The sequence below is a fragment of the Pseudopipra pipra genome, chromosome 1 (genome assembly GCF_036250125.1).
Source record: "Pseudopipra pipra isolate bDixPip1 chromosome 1, bDixPip1.hap1, whole genome shotgun sequence".
NCBI classification, from domain to species: domain Eukaryota; kingdom Metazoa; phylum Chordata; class Aves; order Passeriformes; family Pipridae; genus Pseudopipra; species Pseudopipra pipra.
The window spans coordinates 48,551,952-48,568,855 of record NC_087549.1 but is presented as its reverse complement, the minus strand read 5'-3'; the positions used below and the strand labels follow the sequence as shown (position 1 = coordinate 48,568,855).

The following is a 16,904-nucleotide window of genomic DNA, read 5'->3' as shown; positions in this document are numbered from 1 at the left end:
ATTGACTAGATGCTACAGTGTACTGTACAAAAAAATACTCCTAAATCTCCAAACACTTCAGTGCAATAATCTTACACAAAGCTGCTGCCCTTATAGAAAGTACAGCTACGACACTGTATGATGATAAAGCTTTCCCATACTTAGCTTATTTCAAAGTCCCAAATTTGTTTTATCTTTCTTAAATGCAACAATGGAAAAACCCAAATCATCTGCTGAAAGGTCCTGCAAATCAATCTGTGGATTTCACATCTTAAAAACTTCTCACCCTAGAAAAAAACTGCAGCCTACCAGCTATATCAAAACTAATTTACATGACCTGTAAGTTAGGTGTTATGACCTGTAAGAAAGGTGTTAAAACCTTCATTCCCAGTGTCCTGTCATGAAAATGCAAGAATGAAACTATTATTCTTAGAACCTAGTCTTCAACCCCAATATTCTAATTGCAATTCCTTGAACAAAACCTTCTCTAGAGAATACAGACTCAGATCTGAAAACCATCCAAACCAATCAGACTACACAGTCAAATTCACAAGTAAGATTTTTCTTTTCAAAAAGAGAAAACACAAAAAATTGCTTTATATTAAATTGAGGGCTCAAATATGTAAGGCATGCAAGAGCTAAGAAACAAGCATAAAGTACCTAACCCTATTTAGGCCAACAACAATCTTCAATTCTACTGAGAGGTGTATTATAGAAGGAGCTCAGTTTAAGTGAATACACTTTTCTATTTCTGAGTGCAACCCTAATTTTCTTATCTTTATAGAAAATTGTTAGGGATGAACATTTTGCTTACTTCATCTTCCAGTCTCTCCTTTTGCTCAAGAAGGTGTTCCAGTTTCTGCTGAGATTGTTTCAGATCAAAGTCCAACATGGAACACTGTTTTTCAGCTTGAACTATTCGATTTTCTGCCTTTTCTCTTGCTGCCCGTTCTTCCTTTACCTTTTTTTCCATTTCTAAAAAAGATTAAGGAAAGAAATTAATACATAGCATCTGCAGACATGCTTTTGTAAACACAGTCTTAAATATCCTAATATTTTTCAGACACTTTTGTTCAGCTATTTAAGCTCTTTTGCTATTAGATGGACTGATTACTGAGTACAAAGTTCCTGGCATTATTACAAGGGACACTAAAAAAGAAATATAATTCCAATCTGCAATCAAAGCACTGGAATGTTATCATGACAACTGAACTATAAATAAAAGAATGCAGACTCATGAAGTAATCATTATGAAGTAAAGGCAAAGTTTCATTCTCATGAATGGATAGCAGAGCAAAAGAAAAGAAATGCTACCATTCATGTTAGTTCTCTGAAAAGTCACATTTAGGTACTGATGAGCTTCACAAAGAAAACCTGACATATTTAACTAAGAGATCAAGATTCATGGACATGTATCTCTAAAAGTACCTTCACACTTCACACAAGCCTAATACCGATATTTTTAATGCAGTTACACAGGAATGATTGCTCTAACACATCTGTCTTGATAATGCATTCTTTCAATTCTGTTTAGCATTAGCCAGAATTTCAAGAATCAATAGCATTTTAGAAGCCAAGGAAGGCTCTGAATTGCAAATGCAGTAAGATACACAAAACATTAAGAAACGATGCAATTTTTATGGAATAAGTACCATACTAGAGAAAATAATTTTAAATGTGTAGTTTTTGTGTTTTAAGATTTCAACACGCATTTTCTTTACACAAGGGATTAAAGACTTGTGTAAGAGTACTACATTTTAACACAATGTGTTTTGAGGTGTCATAATAAAAATAACTTTTAATATGTATTTACCTGAGACTTGCAAGAAACACTTACCACACATTGCCACTGATCTTGCCTCCTCTATTGACTGATGTTTGTCAGTTAACCGAGCTTTAGTCACTTTGTGCTCATTGACCTCCTGTTCTAATCTGTCTTGTAATGATTTGAGCTTGTAGTTCAAATCTATCTCTAAATTATTCTTTTCCTAAGGATAAGAAAAAAGTTGTAAGATTTCTATAATACCTGAGGGAATCACATTTCCTTTATTCCCTTCTTTAGTGTTAACTTTTTGTTATCAAGAAATTATCAATGTTATTTTCCATGCTTAATAAAAAATGGTTACCGATAAAACCTGTACTCAGTGCTCTGGAGAAAACTTCATTAACTTTTTTCAGTAGTCTATAAACTTGTAACATAATGGAAATTTCTCCGTTTGAATAGTAAGTAGTCATTTAAATTAGAAACATACAACTAATGCACTGAAAACACTAGTGCACACAGGAATCTGATTTATTCTTACCTGGATGCCATTCTGTTATTTCATTGCTAGAACTGACGGCCATTAACAGTAACTCATGAAACAAGCACTGGAGATGAGCTTTAAGAGACAGGGACTTGCCTTTGAATAGCTGCTTCATGTAACATCAAATTAGAATTGCTTGCCCCTTCCCTCATAGATAGTCACACCTCTCTGGTTTATTTGCATAGACTGCACAGCACAGTAAGGTTTTACCTGACTTCAAAACACAGAGCTAGCTACATAGTCTGTCTGGAGAAAGGGTGTAGGATTTCCTTTTACTCTTCTTTACTTGTTTCTCCATCTTATGGAGGGGATCAGAGACATTAGGGGAGCATGCTGCTACCATTCAGAAGGAAGGATGGACAGAAAAATCGAAATGCTTCAGCTCCAAAGTTGATCAAAAGGCCTGGCACTGTTACAATCAAATTAAAATCCAGTAAAAGCAGAAATATAAATTTCAGCTTTTTAAAAGTTCATAGAGTTTCACAGGCAACTCTCTGCAACAATAGTTAGGCAGGCAGAAAAAATTCCTTGCTAGCAGCAGAAGGGCTGGATCTTTGAATCAGTGATAGTGAACGACAAACGATACTTTTATGCCCAATGCTACAAGTAAGAACTACCCTAGGACTTGTGAGACCATCCACATGAGACTGTAAATTATCACTATTTAGTTAATAATTTTAACATAAGGCTAATTTAGAGGAATAATATATGAATTGGAAACCTCAATAAATACTACATGAAAATACAGTCAAAAGCTGACAAAGAACATCAGTCTCAACACCATTTTACCATACCTTTTCTGAATGATTAAGCATATCCTGTACTTGTTTTCTTTCTGCTTCCACTCTTTCGAGATTGTTTTTAATGTTTTTTACTTCTTCTTGTAAAGCTGTAATCCGAACTGCCACAAGAAATGAAATACCATTCAATATTAGTTACTTGACTTAGATCAATTGGCTTTTCAACCTTTATTGATTTCTGGGCCCATAAAATATTTACAGCTTCAAAATTTTCAGCCATGCAAAGGCTGTAGATTGTAGAGGAAATTGACCTTTTTAGCCACTCTATGCATGCCATCAGTAACAATTCACAAAAACCAATAACATGCAAAAATTGGTACCTGCCTTCCATCACTTCCCATATCTAATATGCAAAATGTCTTCCATTAATCCAAGTTCTGTTATGCTATGCAACAAGCACCTCTTCCGGTGCTAATTTCGCTAATACGTAGATAAGGCACATTACACAGAAAGTTAGTCTCAAATGGATCTACAGGTACTAACACATATGTATTTACCTAACTGTGACTCAAATCATGGGGAGGTCCCAGTTGACTGGAGGTGAGCAAATGTGACACCCATCTACAAGATGGCACCAGGGGAGGTTTAGATTGGGTATTAGGAAAAATTTCTTCACAGAAAGGGTAGTCAGGCATTGGAACAGGCTGCCCAGGGAAGTGGTGGAATCACCATTCCTGGAAGTGTTCAAAAACCATGTGAATGCGGCACTTAGGAACATGGGTTAGTGGTGGACTTGGCAGCACTGGGTTGACAGTTGGACTCAATGATCTTAGAGTCTTTTCCAGCTGAAACCACTCTATGATTTTAAGTGCTCTGACACAGCTAGAGGAACTATTCCCCATACCGCACAGCATCTACCGCAAGCCCCCGTGCGGCATCAGAAGTTTACACTAAACACTAAGCAGAATCACCTCCACACAGGTTGGAAGACACTTTTGAAGATCATCTAGTTCAAACTCCCTGCCACATGCAGGATCATCTTTCACTAGACCACATTGCTCAAAGCCTCATCCAACCCAGCCTGGAAGACTTCCAGGGACAGGGCAACAATTTCTCCGGGCAACCTGTCCCAGGGTCTCACCATCCTTATTGTAAAAAGTTTCTTTCTATATCTATTCGCTTTCAATTTAAAACCATTGCCCCTTGTCCTGAAACTACAGACCCTGGTAAAAAGTCTCCGTCTTGTAAGATCCCTTTTTGTATGGAAAGGAAAAGTCCTCATCCAAAGACTGTGCCTCGTGGAAACTCAGTACTCCAGACAGATGGCTTAAAACAAGAAGTTAAGAGACAGGATCCATTAGCAGAGGTACAGTCATGAACTAATGTATCTGAATAGTTTCCGGTATGAGGAATCAGTACAAATGGTAGGAAGTCCCAAGCATCCTGAAAAAAGGGATTCCACATCTGCATCCCTTACTATGCCCTTCATCTTGCTTATAAAGTAATGTAGAATCGTAATAAAACAATGCAATTTAACAGGATCGCTTTCTCCACATACGAAATGAGAAAGTGCAGGATACATCAACGTGGCAACTGCACAAGGCAGTAAGATAGAGTGGTGTGTCTTCTCTAGCACTGTATCAGCTGTTCATATTTTTGTACCACTGTACTCAGACTTTTAGTCAGGGAAGCCCCAGATTCACAATCACTGTTTGCCACTCTTTGGTTTTGATACTCTCCCTTCCCTCCCAAGAGATGCTTAGACATAATCAGGAAATAAGATCCAATCTTCAGAAATTTTTAAGTCAGAGTTGGCTTGCAGGTTGGCTTTCCTTCCTTTATTTAACAAAGTAGGCTTATCACCACTTTTTTGGTAAAGTATAAATACAGAAGAATTACCCTGTAGCTCTCCAATCATTTCAGATCCATGACTTTTGTCCCTTCGTTCCGACTCCAAAGCTGCTTGTAGTTGGTAATAATCTTTCTCCACCTGCAGTTTTGTGCTTTCCAGAACTCTGCACCTTTCCTGCAGTTCTCTATTCAGTGATTCTAACTGACTTAATGACTTGCTCATTTCTGTGTTACCCTTCCTCAGTCTTGCTGCTGTATCAGATTCTGTCCTCAGCAAATCATTTGCTTCTTCTAGCTGTTAAAATAAACCAGACAAGATTCTCAAATATAAAAATTATTGGGACCAGTTTTGTTACATTTGAATGCTCAATACATTTGAATGCTGAAATCTAAGAAATAATGAATACAAAGAACAGAAGCAACATACTTGTTTTTGTAATTGTGTTATCTTCTCATTTGAAATTTGTGAATGCTGGCTGATTTTTTTCAAGTCTTCCATCTGATCTTTTAGTGTGGACACTAAAGAGAAATTGCACCATTAACACAGCAGATTAAAAAACATCCTTAGGGTTTTGTTCTTGGGGTTTTTTTACACAAACATGCTCTAAAAAATTCCTGGCATTTCTGAACACAAATATTGTGTTCAGACAAAAATAAACTCAAAATTTGTGTTCATTATTTGAAAAGATATCTTTAAAGTTGGGTAGTACTTAGGATGTCACAGTAGTATATTATATCTCAAAACATATCATATACCTCATCAGTGTTAATGCTTGGACAGTATGGCATACCTTCATTTTCCACATTTCGTCTTCTTTCATTCTCTTGTTCAAATTTTCTTTGATACTCATTTATCTTATGTTGCAATACCATCTTTTCCTTCTCAATCTGAGACACTGTTGTTTCCAAGTTCTTCCTCTGATTTCCCTAAAATTGGAAGCAACTGTATTTTCTACTTATATTTTACGGAATGAACCCTAAACCTAAAGTATCTCTGCAACTAACTGATCAAGGAAACTGATGCATTGTTTCCAATGAATGAGTTCTGGCTTTCTTGAAAATGTTTTCAGAAACTAAGTATTTTTTAACTTCTGCATGACAAATTTATGAAATTACTAGAAAAATTGTTGTTAATATGATTAAATATAAAGTAATCATTAAAATTATTATTAGGAGATAACATAAGGACTTAGTAGAAAATCATCTGCATATTAATTTTTACAGTAATTGATTTTGATAAACTCCAGAGAAATTGCGATAAGTAAGACTAAGCAAAATATTTAGCAGAGGAAACATAAATCAGCATGATTTACAGAAAGCAAAAGCTTTTAATATGTGTACAAATCAAAATGCATCTCCTGATGCAACATATTGAAACATGATGGTTTGGTCCCCAACTTAAACTCAGTCACAGTTTTTAGTCACAGAAGATATATCTTAGAATCACGAAAGTACTATCCTTTACTCCACTCTCTACCCAACTGAGGTGGCTTCAGTGAGGAAAAAAATTACCTCTTCATCCAGTTCTTTCATTATCTTGTCAAGTTTTATGTTTGAAGATCTAAAAATAAAACAAGCTCATTAAACAAGATACATTATACATAGTTTTCCTAGTGAAACAATTTGTGACCGTTACTAAAGTGAACATTTACATTTTGACTAATGCCGTTTTGTAATGAACATTTAGAACTGAAGAAGACAATCAACCATTGGAAATAATTTGTAAAATATATTAAGTATTTATCAACTTTGTTGCAGATTAAATATGCAAAACTTTAGGTGCCACATTTTATTCCTTTATCTGCAAATGTAAAACAGAGTATGTACACAACAGGTTATCCTTAAAATTAGAATACCCTGGTAAACTGCTAAAACTTCCTCTTGTTGTGACTTTCCAAATACCTAAAATAGTTCATTAATTCAACAGTAAGGAGCTCCCTATTACAGATAAAGATATCTGAATAATATTATTTGAAAGCGCCTCTTTCGAAGCAATGTATTAGAGCACTGGACTATAGAGTGAGGTTATCTGGCAGTAACATTGACACACACACTGCATTTTTGTAGCTAGCTAGCCCTCTTCAAAGAGGTAACAAAAAGGACCCAGACAATGCTACCTGGGAGGTACAAAAAGGAGCAGTTACAGCAATATATCCTATCTACTAAATCTGCAGTGAATGGTATGACATACCAGAAGACACACTGTTGTGTTCTGACAACTTCAGTAGTACTGCAGGAAGACAGTTACTGAATATCCTTCAAGCAAGGTATGTCCTGCTTGTGGAAAGCAAGCAGAACGTGTGAACAGTGAGGTTGTGTTGAAGCAAGCGTCACACAGCCTAAATTCCCACCAGACCACTTTGGTTACCAGTTTACACATGAGTAGCTTGTACAGCTACACACTTTGGTCCTAATTCACAAGTCTAAATTCTTCCTGTATCCTATACCTATGTTGCCTCCTGGCATTATTTAGTCCTTCAGGAAAAGACTTCAAAAAGAGAACTGACTGAAGGGGAATTTAGTTTGCATGAATCTAAGTAAAAATGCCTGGTTATGAGAAATTAAGAATCCCAATTGTTTGTTTCTAAGTGTAGCTGCAAGAAAAATGCAAATTCTCACATAGCTACTTCTTTCAACATGGTAGAAAGAACTTTGGAAAGCAAATAGCTGTTCTTATCTGTCAGTCACAGGAAAAAAAAGGTTTTCTAACAAGTACCCTGTATTTAGAAACCAGCTAGGTAATTCAATAATCTAATATATGCCATATATACAGTATCTTATCATCAAAAAAATCAGCATGATCAGTGTGTACCTCAGTGCAATAAAACATCTGAATACAGAAATATCAGATAAACTCAAACACTCAAGTGTTCAGAAAGAATGTGTGCTACACGGGTGTCAATGAAAAGAAAACACTTTCTTCATACTGTACTCAAGAAAATTTTAGAATTACTTAAACCTGTGCCTGGAACTCCCTTGGAGAACTACAATACCATTCTTAGCATTATTCTGGTAATCCCTAAAGCAGTAACATAGAACTGAAGTGTTAGATGTATTTAAATTATGTAAACAATTAAAGTTCAAAGTCTCACCTGCACTTTTGCTCCATTTCATCTTTCAACTGCATTTCATTATGTAGCTGTTCTTCCAACTCATAGATCATCTTCTGCATATTTTCCAGCTTTAAATACATATTTGTACATGAAAGTACATGCATTAAATTTAAAAACTTAAAAAAAGCATTTCAGAATATTCAGTTCCGCTCATGTTGTATCACAGTTTACTCTCTCCTATCAAAACACTAACTGTTTACCTTATTAAAATGTGATGCCCCCCACCCCCAATGCTAAGAAATTTAATTACAAGAAACAACACCGTTTTGTCATTCGCATGCACACAAAATTTTAGGGTATCATCAAAATTCACAGGGCTAAGCTAAATCAAATTCTCCTTGGTTTATGTATCTTCAGAATCTGACTAAAGATATTACTGCAAAGATATAAGAAAGCATTTTAGTTAGCCTCAAAATTTCTTCTTCTAGCATGAACATGTATTTTGCAATGCATCTTCAAGCTCCCAACAAGTTCAAGAAGCAGAACCAGGCCTGTCAGTTATCAGCAATGGGGAGAAAATGCTCTTAACATCTGTTTAGTCAGAGATCACTTTTACAGCTAGAACTGTACTAAGGTTTGAAAAATAGTAATAAACTTTAGCTGCTAATACAGAACATTACTGTACAGCGTGTACTGTTTGCCAGCAAGATAAATTAAAAAATTCAATCTTTTCATGTAGTCTTAAAATATCTACCTTCTACTGAATCTCTGGGCACAATAATCCCAATCCAACATCACCAAAATCCTCAGTTAACAAGTCGGTTTCAATTTTGAGGAAGCTCATTAAGTCAATCGTGTTGATTCACTATAAACCTTTCCACTGCTCTTGTCAGGATTTCAGCCTATTTAGTTCTTCCACGTTTCCCTCAATGCTCTTGGAACTGCATAAAGAAGAATTATATTCCTAATCTAGACTCTCTTCAAAGCAACATATTCAAGTGGTTCTGATCTTTTGCTTTCTTGTTTCCTGGTTTAACTCCAAAAAATAAAAAAACCTCCAAAAATTAGACATCTCAGCACTTACAGAGCAGCTCCGGAAAAAAGAATTACTAGTGTGACATAGAACATAACACTATATGGATCAGGCAATGGTTGTAGTCAAAAATCACAGAGATGGCCTCTAAATCTAAACTTTGAGGAAGGAGGACCAGTACACAACACACTTACCTACTTAGTATGAACCAATCAGAAATAAAGCAAGAAGCAAGACTACTTAAAGGCCATCTCTCACTTTAGTAAAAAAGGACCACAGCAAATGCCAAACGACAAAACAGAGGATAAAGAAGTTTCCATGTAACTGCTCTTTCATTTCTTGGTTATTCATGTTATAGCCCTTCCAGACAGGGTGCAGAGAGGAACTAAATGGGATAGATGAAGAACAGGTTCAAAAAGACATCTGGCAACTGAGGCATTTCTGCACTGGCTCCTACTCGTTTGGACAGCTATTGCATCCTCTTGCTTCTTTCTGTCTCTGGATGTTCTCACAGAGGGCTGTACCCCAAGGGGCCTATCTAAGCTTGCTGAGCAGTCTAATTATATCAGTACAAGACAACAGGCTTCCGGACTAGTTTTGCACAATCTGATATCAACAGACTAAATAATACCTTAAGAATATCCTGAGTTACAATTAACTCAGTATAAAAGCATTCCTTTAAGTTTTAGTTTGTTCTCAGCTTCCACTTCGAGTAGGAAGCAGGGGAGGAAAGTACTACAGAAAAGCCTGTATACAGCAGAGAAGTCAAGAAAAATCCCTTTGAAACTGTCATGCTTTTTTCTTTTTATTTTTTTTCTCTTAGTCACTACAGTATAGTGCATCTGGTTCTGCACCCTGAGCAATGAAGAAAAGCTAAGATCCAGTGCAAAAGAATCTGTTAATCTCCTCTTTCTTAATATCTAAACTGTTGACAGGTGGTTATGGTAGTACTAAACCAAAGTAAACAATGAGATCTTCAAAAAGGTTTGAAATCCAGCAAAAGGATGTTGAATTCCATTTCTGTTTAACTTCATGGTCTAATTCTGTTAAATTTTACACACTCACAAAACACAATGAATTTCCTGGAAAATTTGTGGCACTCAGTCTCTCCCAGAAGACACTCAAGTACTTCAAAATCAGATAGACCAGGTAACATCTTGTGTTGTATTTCCAGAACTAATTAATTTGCTAACCATGTGCCAACATTACCGTTTTCATTGCAGCATGTAATGAAAGAAAAACAGCTGAGAAAGAACTGTGGGGTAAAAATACCTTGCAGTAAAAACTTAACATTTATTTAAACCTCTCTATATCCCTCAGATTCTTCCAGAGCTTCACCTCCCAAAACTGGGAAATGACAAGACATTCAAATATATCTGACAATATGGGCAGGACTACTGAGGGTTCTTTAACTACACACAGTTGCCTGTATCCCACTAATCATGCGAAGTCCATTCAGTAATTCTCTTCCAAGTCAACCAAAAGCCAGCACACAGTTTTAAGTATCTTCAAATATTTGAAAGTCTGGCTCTGTTTTGAAATTTTACTACATCAACAGTCAAATGCTCATGAGGAAAGAAAAAGGTGTGGAACACATCAACATACATAAAGAATCAAGACACTACAACAATTAATTAATATAGTTGCTCAATAAAGGACACAATCAGTTTCCCTGCCCTTTCAAACGTTCTCTGGATAGTGCCATATATCATTAAAACCCTTATATTGCAAGTGTAAGAGAAAAGGGAACATAGATCGATATTTGCTTCTTTTCTACTCTCAACAGAAAACATAGCAGAACATAATACTAACAAAGTAAATCATACTCAAAGCTAAGATTTCTTGATGGGTTGCTGGAAAGCTCAAGCTTCCCATCCCACTCATGTCCAGACTCCATGGTTGCCACAAAGCTAGCGTACATATCTGAGACAGACAAAACACTCTAAATATGCTGCACAAACACTTCGATATTTCTAAAGATAAAAACTTTGTGGAATCCTTTTCCACAAAAAGAGCAGGCAGTTTCAGCTATTTTATCCAATTCAGGAAAACCTGTTATATAAAGTAAAATTCTGTTTTTCCAATAATTTTATTAGGCAGGCCATACTAAACATCTTGAAATTATTCATTGATTTCTCATATTTCAAACACTAAAATAATTTATGACATTTCTAACTCAAAACAGTTTATCTCCATATATGCAATAGAGTCTTTATTAGGACAAAACAAAGCTGAAAATCAGTGAGACATACCACACTTTTGTCCACAGTGGGGCCTGTTCTGTTATCATTGGAATTTTCTGCAGAGGCAGCTAAATATCTGCAAAAACATATTAAAAGTTATATTTGAAGAGTTGTTTAAAGGCAAGACTATGAAAAAACCCTAAAATAATACAATCATCCTAAAAGATAACCCCCAGATTTATTGCTCCAAAATGTGGATAACCAAATAGTAACATAATCATTTAAGCACATTTAACTGAAGAACTCGAATTATTGTAAAAGGTAAAGTAGAAAGCTGCAGTAGAAGGTCTGCAGAAAAAAGGATTTGTGCCAAATACTAATATAACCACTTTTCTTTTTTAATAATCATTAAAAAAAAATCTTTGCTTTCCTTGGTTACAACACTCTCATTGGCTTCCATCCCACAAATATTTACTCAGGCACTTATGCAGCAAGTAGCAAAAATGAAGCAAACTCTGCAGAGCTTGTGTATCTTTCAACAAAGTTGCTAACAGTTCCACACACAAAAAGTTTGCCCTGAAGCCAGTGTTCTTATTTTACGTGTTTTCTAAAATTACTACAAATTTCTATTCATGATGATTCTGAAAAGTCAGGTAAATAAACACAAATCACTATATTCAAATTCCTTTGGTATCTGATGTGATTTTCTTGGCCTGATAACTAAACTGGAGAGAGTAAAGCATCTCTTAAGTGCATTAGATTATGTGAAGAACTCTCCAACACATGAACTTTGGAAGATGATCATTTCAGACTTTGCAAGACAATCACACCAGCAGAATATTATAGGACAAAATTCAATTCTAGGCCAGCATTATAGTTCTAGTAAGCCTACAAAGTTATGATAGTATTTAGCAGCAGAGCTCTTCCATGACAGCAAAACCACAGTCACTTAATTCTCCAAATTCCTGATACTGTCTCCTAAAAGTGAAGATGGGTAGAGAAGAAATTCTGTTATTAACAAGCTTCTGTATGCTACTTCACCTTCTTGACAACATATCCCAAAATCTTTCTGCAAGCCAAATATTAAGACTTTTTAAAATTACAGACTAAAATGAGAGCAGTAGGTGAAATTCTTGAACTGCTAACTCACACAACCTGTATGAAAAGCCTGCAGGTCCTTCTATGTCTCACTATGCAGAAAGCAACAACAAATCCAAGTCTTTGCAGAGATGGAAAGAATTTCACCACAGGCTTGGAAAAGTGTTTCCTCTTCTATGCAAGCATGAAAACCAGATTTATTTCTTTTAAGGTTTTCCTATGCAGAAATGCTATTAAAACTAATAGCCTCTATCTGACATGGTCTAATGGAAGTTGTAGCCCATTTTAGGCCTGACTGACACTCACCACAATTAAAAGCAGCTTTCAAAGTAAGAAAAGGTTATTGAGATTTTTGAATGTAGATATAGCTAACCACAGGGCCTACAATAATAATGATGGTCAAAAGCATGAATTAATACAATTTTAACTTTCAAGTCTTTCAAGTAATAGTGAAAACTGTAAAGTATCACAATCTCACTCTGCAGTGGATGGGTACTTAAAAAAAATATATAAAGCAGAAAGCAGGCAAGTAGGACATATTTTATTTCTAGTAAGCCGAGGTTTAATTTATCGCATGCTAAAACACAGATGTAAAGTATGGAAACTTCATCTACAGCTCAGGAACAGTAATTTGCAGTAAAACAAATGGACATTCCTACCCCTAATTCATGACTCTACATACACAATTCAGTGCTCTGCAGGTAACTCTGCCTAGTGGATTTTTCTTGCTTAGCTTCTGCAGCATTACTATATAATCTTCTCAAAGCAGAATAGGACATTCAAAAATACAGTGTGATATTTTAAGGTACTGATGCCTAGCAGTAGAGGTTGTCATTAGCAAAGTATCAAAAGAGTGTAATTTATTAGTATTCTGAATTGTTATTAAGAATCCAAATAGACTTATATCTAAATACTGGTTGGTAAGAGTCAGAGAGACTGCTGACAAAAGAATACACCATGAGCTTGCTCTCTGCATACGTACCGACGGTTGCTGTAATACGTAAATCCTACGAAAGGAAGCTGGTTGCCCACAAATGCTTTTGGTATGGGAAATGTTTCTTCCTCTCCTTTATCTTCTTCCAGATCATCAAAATTACTAGTGTCAATGTCACTACTCAAGTCAGGCACAACTGGTGCTACAGCTAGAAAAAATGCAAAATAGTTTGATAATAATCTTTATATTACTCAAGTGACTAAGAAACCTATTTCCTTGGTACAGAGTAAATAAAATTTTAAATTCCTTTAAACAAAATACAGCAGTCCTTTTGCTAACATGATACATAAGTAAGCCAGATCACCATCTCTGAGAAGAGCACTATACTTACTGTCTCTGAGCGTTTCCCAAGCCCATTGATCATTTTTGAAGAAAAGGTGCCGTTTAATCTCTTCTACACCATTTCGTCCCAGTCTCACTTCCCTGTTTGGTTAAACATGTGAGATTACGTAAATTATTCTGAGGGAAAGACTCATTTTAAGGCATAATATAAGAACAAAGACAATAAAACACCCCTCAAACTATGGTAAGAAGTAGACATAACTCAAAAGTTTTCATAAGAAGATAACTACATGAGCACTACAGCTACATTTCAGAATACAGTCTGGTTTTAACTCTTGTCTATAAGAAGCTCTGCATCATGGACTGGTCAGGCAGCTGCACTCCATTCATGCTGAGACAGTAAGAATTTCACTTCTCTTGAGCAGTTTAAAAACCCACATAAAACAAATACGTATTTTCTTTCAACATGAGAAGAAATTGTCTTAGTGAAGGCTTACTTTTGTTTTGAATAAAATTTAAGTCTTACCTATCAGTTAAAAAGGCACAAATAAGGTTTTTTGCCTCTTTAGAAATGTCATTGTCATCAGGGAAAGTAAGGGAGTTCTTATGGTTCATAATCTTACTATATGTTCCAACCAAAGAATCTGCATAAAAAGGTGTATCCCCTGAAAAAGCAGAACCACAAAAGTTAAAAAGCAAATCAAAAGTATTATAGATTTGATTTTTAATATATGAACTACAAATCAAACAATGTAAGCAACTGAGTGAACGAGAGGCAAGGCCAAATGTTTAAGAACTGTGATTGAATTTTTCTAGAACATATTCTGTAAATATCAGGATGATTAGTAAACCACAGTTTATGTCAAAAGAGTAATAAAGTTGAAAACAAGCAGTGTAGTCAATTCTGATTTTCCTACTACTCACCTACAAGCATCTCATACAAGAAGACTCCAACTGACCACCAGTCACATTCTCGCCCGTAGTAACCATCACCTCCCTGGGACTTCAGTACTTCAGGAGAGATATAGTCTGGTGTTCCCACAGCCGTATCACATCGTACCATACCTTCCTACAAAGAGCAGGAAAACACACAGGCCCAAATATAAGATCCAAAATTGCAAGTAATTTCTGAGAGTTTATGCACCCTAAGCAACATCAACAGATCTACATCAACTTTTGTCAACAAGCATTCTTTTTTGAACGGGTATTTTAATATTTTTAAAGTCTAAACTGCTACATCCAGAACAAACCACCAGATCTGTCAAACACAGTGAAAGTTACTTAAAAAACTTCTGTTTGTACCCAAGAAATAGTGAGAATTGCACCTAGGCCCGTCACACACTGTTCATGCCAATATAAATGTGTCATATACTGACAGGATGTACTGTAAATAGTGAAAGTTCCTCTGTTAGCATAAATGGGTCAACATCAGGGATTTTGCTGACAGGAACAGATGAAGTATAAATTTTTTGCCTCTGTCTCAATATACTTAATGCCAGGAAGACTAAATGTAGACAGGGCTTTCAAACTCTAAGTAGATAGGCTTCGAAACAGGTAACAAGTGAGAAGAACATTTGACGTTCCTCACGCCCCTGAGAAAGGGCTGGCAGATCTGAGATCAGTCACACGGGAGCTGTCACCCAGAATGCTGAAGCTGCAACCATGCACACTTTTCAAGTGCCACTAAGGCACTTCTGAAATAATTCTATGCCATCCCTAGAAATGGATCAGTAGAAAAACTTGCATTAAAATATATAACTAAGTAAATAAATATTAATTCAGTGTTGTATGTGCAGCAAATCCAGAATGCACCTGAATTAAGCTCCTGTGCTGAGCAGCTTTTCTTCTACAGAGTAACCTTTCTCTTTCAAAACACTAGAGGAACCAAGACTAGGCTCAAGACTCATAGGTCAGCTTTGTTCAGAGCAGTAAAAAATCTAAGGTGTTGTTGACATGAGTTTACTTCAGTGATGCTAATGTACAGCAAAGTTTTGCAACATTTTTTCTATTCTTTTTTTTTGCACATACAGCTTAAGCAGCAGGATAATGCTTTTCTGTATTTCAAAATTCCTCATTGTTAAGAACATAATCAGTCAGGAATAATTCTATATTAAGTCAAAATAAAGCCAAATTTTGTGTCAGCTATTCTACTGAAGCGGACTGTTAGTGAGAAAACTTCTTGAATTTGTACACGTAACCTGCATTTGGTTTTCACTGTGGCCTTTTATTTATAGCAAAGCAGCCAAGTACAGTAATTTATTCAAAGCTCCTGGAATATGATGAGAATACAATTTACATATTACACTGACTCTACTAAGTACCACATATTTCAGATTGTTTTCCTCAAATATACGTGCAGGCTGACACAAACCAATCAGTTTTGTGTAGGGAACAACAGTGCTTCGTGGTATGTGAAATATTGTTGCAAAATATTTTTTTAATGACCTCAGGATATATTTTTAAAAAAGAAATAATTCTATGACACCTGTTTCCTTCAGATTTTTCCTTGTGCTATGTCAGCATGTGGCTAATAAGTACAACTGGTATTCAGCGACTTGCACATCAGTTTTGATTCTCTCATTACTGACACACTACATAAAAATCATCTCACTTCTTCTCATTAACTTTTCATAACCAAAGACTTAAAGAAATAACCCTGAGGATCTAGAGACAAAGGCTTGACTTCAGAAACTTTCTCTAGAAATCAGTACTCGAAGCACCATTTCTGCATTTTAACTTGTCGTTGAGTAAGATCAATGAATCACAGGATCACAGAATGGTTTGGGTTGGAAGGGATTTTAAAGATCATCTAGTTCCAACCCCCTGCCATGGGCAGGGACACCTTTCACTAAGACCATGAAGAACAGTAATGGGAACAGAATGGAACTTTCAACTCTCCTCATCTAGCTGCAAAGTTTTCAGCATATTTTCTTTTCACTTTTAAGATTGTTTTCCTTTCACAAACAGAAAAGTGAAATTACAAACATATGTTTACCTTGTTCATCTTCATACAAGTACCAAAATCAGCTAATTTTAAATGACCAGCTTTATCTAGCAGCATATTATCAGGCTTCACATCTCTGAAACGAGAAAAACATATATTTTAAAAAGTAAATAAATCAATCAATTGAACTTACTAAAACAATAGAAGTCAACTGCCTTTCAGATGCAACATTGCAAGGAAAACCAGCAACATTAAAGCACCACCACTACCTCCATTTTTTTTCTGTTTTCTCTAAGTATCATGTCCAACACACAGACTGCTGAACTACAGCATTTTTAAAAAGTATAACAGATGTGAGAACACAGCCTTAAGTCTCCAAATTTAATAAATCTAGACAACAATCTTGAACCTCAAGTTCCTAAAAAAACACTCACTGGTTGA

The 16,904-nt window shown here is 35.7% G+C and overlaps 1 protein-coding gene across 7 annotated transcripts in view; it reads right to left on the bottom strand.

Annotated features, from left to right (window-relative positions):
* Positions 1 to 16,904, bottom strand: part of ROCK1 (Rho associated coiled-coil containing protein kinase 1) — an 86,369-nt gene that overhangs the window by 29,672 nt on the left and 39,793 nt on the right. For all 7 annotated transcript variants that reach the window (XR_010430757.1, XR_010430750.1, XR_010430751.1 and 4 more), the window contains 14 exons: positions 16,515 to 16,599; positions 14,444 to 14,588; positions 14,046 to 14,184; positions 13,569 to 13,660; positions 13,226 to 13,385; positions 11,215 to 11,281; positions 7,969 to 8,057; positions 6,389 to 6,437; positions 5,668 to 5,803; positions 5,304 to 5,395; positions 4,925 to 5,171; positions 3,080 to 3,186; positions 1,817 to 1,967; positions 794 to 954 (listed from right to left, as the gene is read on the bottom strand). Coding sequence is in view for 4 of the 7 variants with exons in the window: in XM_064655581.1 (XP_064511651.1) it covers positions 794 to 954; positions 1,817 to 1,967; positions 3,080 to 3,186; positions 4,925 to 5,171; positions 5,304 to 5,395; positions 5,668 to 5,803; positions 6,389 to 6,437; positions 7,969 to 8,057; positions 11,215 to 11,281; positions 13,226 to 13,385; positions 13,569 to 13,660; positions 14,046 to 14,184; positions 14,444 to 14,588; positions 16,515 to 16,599 (1,720 nt within the window). In the remaining 3 variants the exon portion in view is untranslated. The remainder of the gene's footprint in view (positions 1 to 793; positions 955 to 1,816; positions 1,968 to 3,079; positions 3,187 to 4,924; positions 5,172 to 5,303; positions 5,396 to 5,667; positions 5,804 to 6,388; positions 6,438 to 7,968; positions 8,058 to 11,214; positions 11,282 to 13,225; positions 13,386 to 13,568; positions 13,661 to 14,045; positions 14,185 to 14,443; positions 14,589 to 16,514; positions 16,600 to 16,904) is intronic.